Raw genomic sequence first — 10,646 nt, 5'->3', positions numbered from 1 at the left:
CAGCCTCATCAACACAGGTTATCATATTGGCGTACAGGTACGTCCAATCTTTAATGCCGCCCTGCCATCATGAGCATGCCGCCGGCAGCATGCTCGCGTGCTGGTCGGGACCCCTGTGAGTCCGGTCGCGAGTCCCGCGGACTCGATCGCCGCTGCCATACCCGCGATCGTCTCACGGGGCTGCTAAATGGAGAGATGCCGTTGTAAACGGCATCTCCCCGTTCTGCCTAACAACTAGTGATGCTGATCTCTGCTCCATGTGACTGGAGCAGAGATCAGTGTACACTAAATGAAAGCCCAGCCCCCAACAGTTAGTAACACAACCCTAGGAACACTTAACCCCTACACTGCCACCCACTAGTTAACCCCTTCACTGCCAGTGCCATTTACACAGGAATCACTGCATTTATAAAGCAGTGATTGCTGTATAAATGACAATGGTCCAAAAAATGTGTCAAAAATGTCCAATGTGTCTGCCATAAAGTCCCCCCGCCCCTATTATCCCCCTTTTGTTTTAGTGTTCGCCATAATGTCGCAGTCACAATAAAAATCACTGTTCACCGCCATTACGAGTAAAAAAAAAAATTATTAATAAAAATGCCATAAAACTATCCCCTATTTTGCAAACGCTATAACTTTTGATCAAACCAATCAATAATCGCTTATTGCGATTTTTTTTACAAAACATATGTAGAAGAATACGTATCGGCCTAAACTGAGGGAAAAAATGTTTTTTTTATATATTTTTGTGGATATTTATTATAACAAAAACTACAAAATAATGCGTTTTTTTCATAATTGTCACTCTATTTTTGTTTATAGCACAAAAAATAAAAACCGCAGGGGTGATCAAATACCACCAAAAGAAAGCTCTATTTGTGAGAAAAAAAGGACGTCAATTTTGTTTGGGAGCCACGTCGCACGACCGCGCAATTGTCAGTTAAAGCGACACAGTGCCGAATCGCAAAAAGTGGTCTGGTCTTTGGCCAGCAAAATGGTCCGGGGCTGAAGTGGTTAACAGAAACTAAGAAAAACTTTTTTTTTCAATATTATTTTTATTTTATTTTTTGTTTGTTTAGCAACAAATAAAAAAACACGGTAGTGATTAAATACCACCAGAAGAAAGCTCTATCTGTCTCAATAATAAAAATGTAATTCCAGTACAGTGTTGAATGACAGAGCAATCATCAGTTAAAGCAGTGCAGTGCTGAATAGCAAAAAAATGGCCTGGTCATGAAGGGGATAAAACCTTCCACAGCTCAAGTGGTTAAATATCAATTTCTTAGTTTGTAATAGGAGTTTCTGTCTTGTCATGGTTCAGGTTGCAGGTAAAATAAAATGCTCTCTCTGTAAATGTTTCATATTTTGTGAGTGAAAAAAAATAGTAGGGGGTTGTCAACCCTGGTCACTGCACAAGGGGTGAGAGCTCTAAGATCTGGCACACCACTATCCCTGCTATAGACCTGCAATGCCAGTCTGCAGCCGCGTCAGCTTTACTTCTGATTGTCCTCTAGTCTGCCACTAGCACATGGACATTTCAGGATCCTCAGACGTCACACACCGGAAGCAAGCGGCACGCCATTGCAGAATCGGACGGAAATGAGCGGTTCTGTAGCACGGAAGTGAACGTGATCACAACATCCGGGGAGGTGTTTGTTGTATAAGAGGGTGCTGGAGAGCCGGGTAGGTTGTGTAATGGTTACACTGTACGGGGCTCCTGGTTGTGTCTTGGGCAGAGAAGGATTTTCTGACGTGTGTCAGGGCGGATCGGTGGGGGATGGGGAAGACTAGTCTTATACTGAATGGTACACTGACAGGATATGGCTGCTTTTGTATTCGGTTATATATGACAGAGAACAGCCATCAGATCTATATATAATTGGTTTCATGTAATGGCTTCTCATTTAAGTTTTGCTAGTATGCAGTAAGAGGCCAATAAAATCTGTTGTTTTATATTACTGTATATAGACACACTATTACTGTTTGCACTATGAGTCCAATAAAACTGCCACTTTATAACAATATGCATCTTTTGTTTTGTTTTTAGCAAAGGGAACCTGTCAGGGTGCAATTATGAAAGTTCCTACTGCTGGTTTTAAAAAGCCTGAGCCGTCTCAAAGCTTACGTTTTATCTGTTTATATTCTGCCTCTTCTATTTGCTCCTTTTCCCCTCATCGAACATGCTACTGCCCTTTTAAATAACACCCTTTTTGTTTTCATTAAATACCCCTTTCCTGGTGCCTCCATGGCAGCGTACACATGGGTGTATTCTGCCATGGATAGGCACCAGGAAAGGAAAAGCAAAGGTAAGTATTCAATTTTTGTTTTTAGATGCAGTTATATCATCTTTTGATCTCTGCACTTTTCTCTATGCAATGCATGCGGATAAGGGCTGGCAGATTGCCGTATTTAGCCTTTTGAAAGCATCACATTGCCCTGCCTCAGTACTGGTGCAAACAGTGGCCCTTGGAAGGAATTATGGAAATATTAAAGTAGAACTTCAATCTCCCGAGCAACATTGTTTATCACATTTACTTGTTTTAAACCCCTCCCCCCTTTTTTTATTTTTTTTTACATTTCTTAAGTTACTTCCTGTTGTTTTGCAGAGGCAAATTTTATAACATACATCCCATGAGTCTTTAGGGAAGGGTTTTCTCCGCTAAACACACCCACCTGCCTCCGTGGTTGGACTTAGGGCAAATGAATTGCAGGAGGAAAATGCTACATCAGGGATATGCAATTAGCAGACCTCCAGCTGTTGCAGAACTACAAATCCCATGAGGCATAGCAAGATTCCGACAGCCACAAGCATGATACCCAGAGGCATGACGGGACTTGTAGTTTTGCACAGCTGGAGGTCCGCTAATTGCAGATCCCTGTGCTACATGAATCCGTTGCCCTTACTCAAGATGGCGGCAGCTAGAAATGCTAGGGCAGTGATGGCAAACCTTGGCACCCCAGATGTTTTGGAACTACATTTCCCATGATGCTCATGCACTCTGCAGTGTAGTTGAACATCATGGGAAATGTAGTTCCAAAACATGTGGGGTGCCAAGGTTCACCATCACTGTGCTAGAGGGTTGTTTTTCAAAGTAATGTCTCCACAAAATAAATCGTGGATGGATGGGGGAGGGGGTTTGCTTTGAATATTCAAAATTAATTAAATTGTGTTTTTGGTTTGTGGTGCTCAGATGCAGTGAAGATCTGCTTTAAAATCTCTTGATACATGGGTGTCAGTCTGTGATGCCATGTACACAGGAGCGGACTTCTCGTCTGACTGAACGCCGAAGGACTTTTTCAACGGATTTGCCTACATACGATCACACCAAAGTCCAATCGTTTAGAACGCAATGACATACGACAGGACTAGAAAAAGGTAGTTCAGTAGCCAATAGCTGCCCTTGCATCGTTTTTGGTCCATCGGCACAGCATACAGATGAGCGGTTTTCTCTATAGGAACTGGTTCCGGCGGAAAGATTTGAAACGTTCTATTTCTAGGTCCATCAGAATTTTAGAAAGTAAAAGTCCGATGAAGCCCACACATGATCAGAATGTCCGACAGAATGATTCCATCTGACCTTTTCTGCCGGAAAGTCCGGTCATGTGTACATGGCATTAGAGTGAGTTTTCTTTGGCAGGTTGCATTTGCAGGCAGACGGCGCTAAGGTAAAGCCCTCTTGTAATGCAGAGCCTCTATGATTGAAAAAAGTCAATGATTGAGGCAGTCCAGGGACAGTAAGACTATGGAGGAAAGAGCTAGATAATGCTGGATGTCCTCCAGCCAGGGAATGAGACAGGCTATATCTGACTTTCTGCAGCTTCTAATGCACATTGTGAGAAGCTCACAGTGTTTTGTGAAATCTGAGTAAGCATTTTCAGAACAGGAGAGGAGCCTGTACAACTTGCAAAACTGAAGAGAAGGCTGGATTTTTTTTCCCCAAAATATTTTATTGGTGTTTTGCACATATTCCATGCAGGCAATACAGTATGTCATTGCATGACATACTGCAAAAATAAATAAAAAAGCAAGAGTTAGTGTTAAAAAACATACAGCACATAACAGTTATGTCACATTAATGGGCATTCAATTTTTATAACCAAAGTACAGTTCTAGCTATCAGCTGTTCACTGGTTCTCCAAGGTCATTTTGGCCAGGGAGATATTTTTTGGCTGTTTGTTGTGAGTAACTGTCTTATGTTGCAGATTCAGTGGTGTCCTGTCTTTAACTGTAACCTGAATATAAAGTAGCAGAGATGGACTCCGTGCCAGTGGTGGAACCCCATCAGGAGGAAGAGAAGATATTACCAGCTGCTGTCCGAGCTAAAATAGAGCGTAATAGACAAAGAGCACTGATGTTAAGACAAGCAAGGCTTGCCAGCAGACCATACCCAACTGCTGAAGGTGATTACATGATGACAGTACTGCTTAGGTACTCTCACATCATAACATAACTGTTTACTTTCCATGACTATGTCTTCAAAGAGATAACAATGCACAATCCCAACGCACACGTTCCTGGAAAAATGGCTGTGAATATAAGCAGGTGCTGTAGCACAATCGTCTGGAACCGAAGATAGTCAAGGCACCAGTACACTGTAGCTCTCCAATGTGGGTCCAAAACTTTATTTAGTGATCATAATTGGTATAGCAAGAGCAACATTTCGCAGGACCCCTTCACCGGGGTAAACATCACACATGTTTGCGAGGCTACGAAAACGTTGCTCTTGCTTTAACCAATGTGAGTGCAAAGCTTTATTCAACAATCACATTGAGATCCACAGTGTGCTGATGACGTTATTCTGCTATGTCTTCAAAGAGACACAAGTAGGTAAAATTGGAGAATAATTTATGGCAGTTAAACCAAAAAATAGTTTCTTGTATGTCCCAGAATCTCTGATATGCTTATCTATGTATTTCACCCCCCCAGCCTACTCACTTGAAGTCCCCATTACTGGGGTTCAACTCTTCTTAATGGATTAACTTATGTTATGGAGAGTGAAAATGGAGTGGGAGTACAGCAAGCTGGCTGGGAATACCCCAGTATCGAAGATTAACATGGAATCTAGAGGGTATAGGAACAGGCTTAATACTTTCCCTATTTCTCATTCCAGAAAACCCGATACTCTTCTCCCTGATGCTCCAAGCAGGTCTTTGCTGTCCCTACATACACTGCAGTGCTGTTGGCCTTGCATTTTCCCTTATGACATCAGCATGAGACGGCCTGGGCATCTTAGAGATGAGGTATTGGGGACCAGTCACATAGATGGAGGGAGATTTAAAGTGGTTGTAAAGGAAAAGATTATTTTTTTTTTTTTAAATAACAAACATGTCTATACTTACCTGCTCTGTGCAATAGAATAGATCCTCCTCTTCTCCATTCCCCCGCCGGTGCTCCTGGCTCCCCATCTCTTGCTAGTGCTCCAATAGGAAATCAATTCCCATGGGGGCACTTGTGCGGGCTTGCTCCCCAGCTGCCCTGCTGCATCCATTGACACAGACAGCAGTAGTTGGCCCCACCCCCCCGCTCCCTCATCACTGGAGTTGATTCACAGGAGCGAGATCACTGCTATTGATCTGCCCAGGGAGGAGGGACAAAGCTACGAGAGGCTCAGCTCTCATGCACATACAGTGCCTTGCAAAAGTGTTCACTCCCCTTGGCTTTTTACCTATTTTGTTACATTACAGCCTTTAGTTCAATGTTTTTTTTAATCTGATTTATATGTGATGGATCAGAACACATTAGTCTAAGTTGGCAAAGTAAAATTAGAAAAAGATATACATAAAACAATTTTTCAGATATAAAAAACTGATAATTGACATGTGCGTATGTATTCATCCTATTTGTTATGAAGTCCAAAAAAGAAACATGGAAAGAACATGGCACAACAGAAAACCTGCCAAGAGACTGCCGCACACCAAAACTCACGGACCGGGCAAGGAGGGCATGAATCAGAGAGGCAGTGCAGAGGCCTAAGGTAACCCTGGAGAAAAGCGATTACTTTCAGCAAAAAACAAAATGGCACGTTTTGAGTTTGCGAAAAGGCATGTGGGAGACTCCCAAAATGTATGGAGGAAGGTGCTCTGGTCTGATGAGACTAAAATGGAACTTTGTGGCCATCAAAGAAAACGCTGTGTCTGGCGCAAACCTAACACATCACATCGTCCAAAGAACACCATACCCACAGTGAAATGTGGTGGCAATATCATGCTGTGGGGATGTTTTTCAGCAGTCGGGACTGGGAAACTGGTCAGAGTTGAGAGAAAGATGGATGGTGCTAAATACAGGGATATTCTTGAGCAAAACCTGTACCACTCTGTGTGTGATTTGAGGCTACGACAGAAGTTCACCTTCCAGCAGGACATTCACCCCAAACACACTGCTAAAGTAACACTTGAGTGGTTTAAGGGGAAACATGTAAATGTGTTGGAATGGCCTAGTCAAAGCCCAGACCTCAATCCAATAGAAAATATGTGGTCAGACTTAAAGATTGCTGTTCACAAGAGCAAACCATCCAACTTGAAGGAGCTGGAGCAGTTTTGCAAGGAGAAATGGGCAAAAATACCAGTAGTAAGATATGGCAAGCTCATAGAGATTTATTCAAAGTGACTTGGAGCTGTGATAGCCGCAAAAGGTGGCTCTACAAAGTAAAAAAAAAATCTTCAAAGTTGTGGGCATGTTCTGTAAATTAAATGATGCAAATTCTCAACATTCCATGTTAAGGTTGTGAGGCAACAAAACACGAAAAATGCCAAGGGGGTGAATACTTTTGCAAGGCACTGTAGCTGGAGCATGATGGGGTTCAGGTAAATATAAGGGGTGTGAGGGAGCGAGTCTGTGGTAAAGAAGTTTTTTTTTTTTTTTTTTTTTACTGTTGCCTCCCTGGCGGTATTTCTGAGTCTGGCTCGGGGTGAGATTTAATTACCATAAGCAGTATTCCCGAGCCAGACTCGGGATACCATCGTAGGATCCATGTTGGGGTTACTTACCTTATACCCTGTATCAAGCGATGTCTCCCCGCTGTGATCTGCAATCCGCCGTTTGTCGCTCGAACTGTCACAGTGTCGGGCTCCGTTCCCTGTGAGTGTTGCGACGCACGGGGATGGAGTTCTGCGCCAAATTCAAAAAGTTAAAAACACAGTATAGATACAGTTTACTGTAATCTTACAGATTGTAGTACTGTATCAAATAATTACACATCCCCCTTGTCCCTAGTGGTTTGTCCAGTGCCCTGCATGCAGTTTTATATTATAAATACTGTTCTTTATGCCAGGAAACTGAAGATTGTCCATAGCAACCAAAAAATGTCCGTTTACATCAAAAGTGGTTATAGACCAGCTAGAAAACCGCGCTACTAAATTAGAATCACTCGCAGAATTAAGCGATAGTAATTTGTGGGGAAATTCATCATCAAACACTAAAAGTAATGACAGCGACAATTCTGCAACATATTTCAGTGTTTTTGATTTGATTACATTATTGAATAATTTTTATTATTATTATTTGTTATAATTATTTATAGTTATTTATTTTATATATATATATAATATTATATTATAATTTCATATTTCAAATTTTATCATACCCGGGATGTCTATTAGACTCTTGTTTGGACAAATTTAAGTGAATTATTTCTACAAGAATTACAGGCCTACAATATAAAACGCCAAATTTCCATGCAAAATAATGGTACCGCTTTCAGCACCTAAAATCTGAAATAATCATACCGCCAGGGAGGTTAATGCATAGAATGTACTGGGGTAAAAAACCTTGAAGCCCCATACACACTATCAGTTTTTCTGCTGAGTTTTTCCCTCAGATTTACCAAAACCATATAATATGAGGTCAAGAATTAGGAGTTTCAATGTGTATGCAATCAGGCAGGCCCTTGTACTACATGATTTTGGTAAACCTGAAGGAAAAAATCAGCAGAAAATCTGATAGTGTGTATGGGGCATAAGGCTTTAAAGTGGTTGTAAAGTAATTTTTTTTAAATAAAAATAAAAAAGAGGTTTACTTACCAGCTCTGGCACAGAGCAATCCCAATCCTCCTCTGTTGCACAGAGCCATCCCAATCCTCCTCTTCTGGAGTCCCCTGCTGGTACTCTCTGCATGTACACCCATAGCATGCTGTGTGCTATGCACGCCAGAGTTGGGCAGTGTGCACCCATAAACACACACAGTGTGGCTCGGGCTCACTCTCTGCTCCCTCTTCACAGAACTTGACTGACAGCAGCAGGAGCCATTGGCTTCCAATACTTTCAATACAGCCTGTGAGAGCAGGGAGATTAGAGCTGCAGATGGACACAGCGCTGGATCAATGCAGGACTCGATGGATAATTTTTGTGTAATCCTCAGAGTTGGGCTTTAATTATATCAGTTTTCTATGACTAGAAATGTATGGAAAATCTTTACTGTTTTATAACATCACCAGTTAGATTATCTGCTATTGACAAATAAAAATCATCACTAAAATGTTTCTTACATAGGAATGTCAACTGTGAAACCTCCTTCAAGGATTGTTGATTCCGGTGGAGGATTCTTTATAGAAGAGGAGCAAACCGAAGTAAAGCCAGTTGAAAATGTCGTTCATCAGCCAGGTAAAAACTTCTATTTACTCTCTGAAATATGGTTGAATTTAAAAGTAGATGTTCACATGTAGAAGACTCAATGCTGGGAAAGGTGGAAGGTCGAATAAGATGGGGACAATAGAGGCACTGGGGTAGACAGACTTTTTAAAGCTATAAATAACAACCTGAAGACTTAGAGAACCATCTAACAGACTTGATGTGTCAAAATTCATGAGTTCATGAAGAGTTGGGCCATTTAAAATTGCCAAAACAACTAAGCAGCCTTGTGGAGATCTCTTATTGAAGCTGTAAGAGAGGAGTACATTTTGACCTCTTGCACACTATACTCCTGTATTTGCTCTCATTTTCATATGCATTCGTGCTATTCCGCATATTCTCGCATGCATGTGCGCAAACTTCTTCTCGCATAATGTTAATGAACATTTTCGCGCATGAGGCACAAATTACTGAACCAAAAATGCAGATTTTCTAAAAAAAATTTACTGAAGGATACACTGCGCTTGTTTACGCACATGTGTGCATAGGCACATTACAATTATTGGGCTGTATTTTACCTCACTAAAATAATAAGCTGTACTGAGTTTTTTCAAGCTGCAGTGTGTAAGAGGCCTTTCAGTGACAACTCAGGTGCTCTGCTCCCTGGTCTTTTTTAATGAATGGGCCATAGTATCTCAGCCTTAGTGTTAATTAACTACTTGACCTAAAGAAGATTTACCCCCTTTCATGACCAGGCCGTTTTTCTTTTGTTTTGTTTTTTTGCAACACGGCACTGCGTTACTTTAACTGACAATTGCACGTTCCTGCAATGCTGTACCCAAATAACATTTATACAATTTTTCCCCACAAATAGAGCTTTCTTTTGGTGGTTTTTAATCACCACAGCATTTTTTAGCTTGCACTATAAAAAAAAAAGACCAACAAGTGTATATTGATTGGTTTGCGTCTACAAACTATGGTGTGTATATATATATACTGGGATTTTTTTTTTTTATACTAGTAATGACAGCGATCAGTGACTTATAGTTGTACTGCAATATTGCGGCAAACAATCGGACACTAACTAACACTAATACAGTGATAGGTGCTAAAAATATGCACTGTCACTGTACTAATGACACTGGCTGGGAAGGAGTTAAACATCTAGGGTGATCAAAGGGTTAACCGCGTACCTAAAAAAAAGAATAAAAATCCCTTAGCGCAAACAAAAGTGTGGGTCTTGAACCCATGGATGCTAAAATGTCAGTGCATGGGATAAAAGTGTATATGAGAGAGTTCTACTTTATTAATGGCTGCGGCTCTTCTCGAATGGGGCTATTGAATGCCTCTGTGAACTTTAAAAACAAAAAAGAGAAGGCACTGCCATCTCAGTGTAATGATTAAATGTATAAAAACACAATGGTTAAAAGAAGAGTGCATTCACAAGGGTTAACGTGATGCAAGCAGATCATCTGTATCCTTTGAAAGCTGGCAGCAGTCGGCAGAAGTCCAGGAGGGATAGATGGATGAGTCATCAGTCACCGCTACTAGTGTGCAGGGGCGCAGGTGAGTGTCACCATAACATCTTTTCTGGGTGAACAGCCAGACTGTGGGCAGACGGATGTCCGCGGTTCCAAAGGAGCAAGGATGATAGCAGGTTGACAGGTGGGGAAAGCCAAAGCCTGGAGCCGTGCCAGGCTGAAATATAAGCTAACGTGGATTCTGTGACTGAAGAGACGCCGGGCCGTGATGATATCACAAGGTGGGCGGCAGCTTCAGCCCATTCGTCAAACCGAACAGAAGGGCAGAGGGGTTTACTGGGCCAGCTAACAAATGTAATAGAAGGGGCTGTGAGACATGACAGAATTCTAAAGTAGAACTCTGGACTACATTTCCATTTAGAGGTAAATATATTTTTATTGTACAAAATTAGATAAAATTGGAGCACTAGAGGTATATGCTCTTATCCATCTTGTATACAACATTTGTACAAATTATATAACAGAAGTAGAAAAAACAAAATCATGTACAACTGAGTGATAAAGGTAGGCCGTGGATCGGATGCTAACAGGTCTTGTTCC

General features: G+C 41.5%; 1 protein-coding gene across 4 annotated transcripts in view; it reads left to right on the top strand.

The window, feature by feature from the left end:
* The first annotated feature begins 1,549 nt into the window (after positions 1-1,549).
* The window catches only part of XPA (XPA, DNA damage recognition and repair factor), a 28,044-nt gene continuing 18,947 nt past the window's right edge, over positions 1,550-10,646 (top strand). For 3 of the 4 annotated variants that reach the window (XM_077475295.1, XM_077475296.1, XM_077475294.1), the window contains exons 1-3: positions 1,550-1,683; positions 4,204-4,401; positions 8,488-8,598. In XM_077475295.1, coding sequence (XP_077331421.1) covers positions 4,254-4,401; positions 8,488-8,598 — 259 coding nt within the window. In that variant the 5' untranslated portion in view covers positions 1,550-1,683; positions 4,204-4,253. The other variant, XM_077475297.1, reaches the window with a different exon arrangement.

Source organism: Lithobates pipiens, unplaced genomic scaffold (assembly GCF_037356315.1).
Source record: "Lithobates pipiens isolate NorthernLeopardFrog02 unplaced genomic scaffold, aLitPip1_a1.2 Scaffold_13, whole genome shotgun sequence".
Lineage (NCBI taxonomy): Eukaryota > Metazoa > Chordata > Amphibia > Anura > Ranidae > Lithobates > Lithobates pipiens.
The sequence above is the reverse complement of the archived record's forward strand: the minus strand, read 5'-3'. Positions and strand labels throughout refer to the sequence as shown.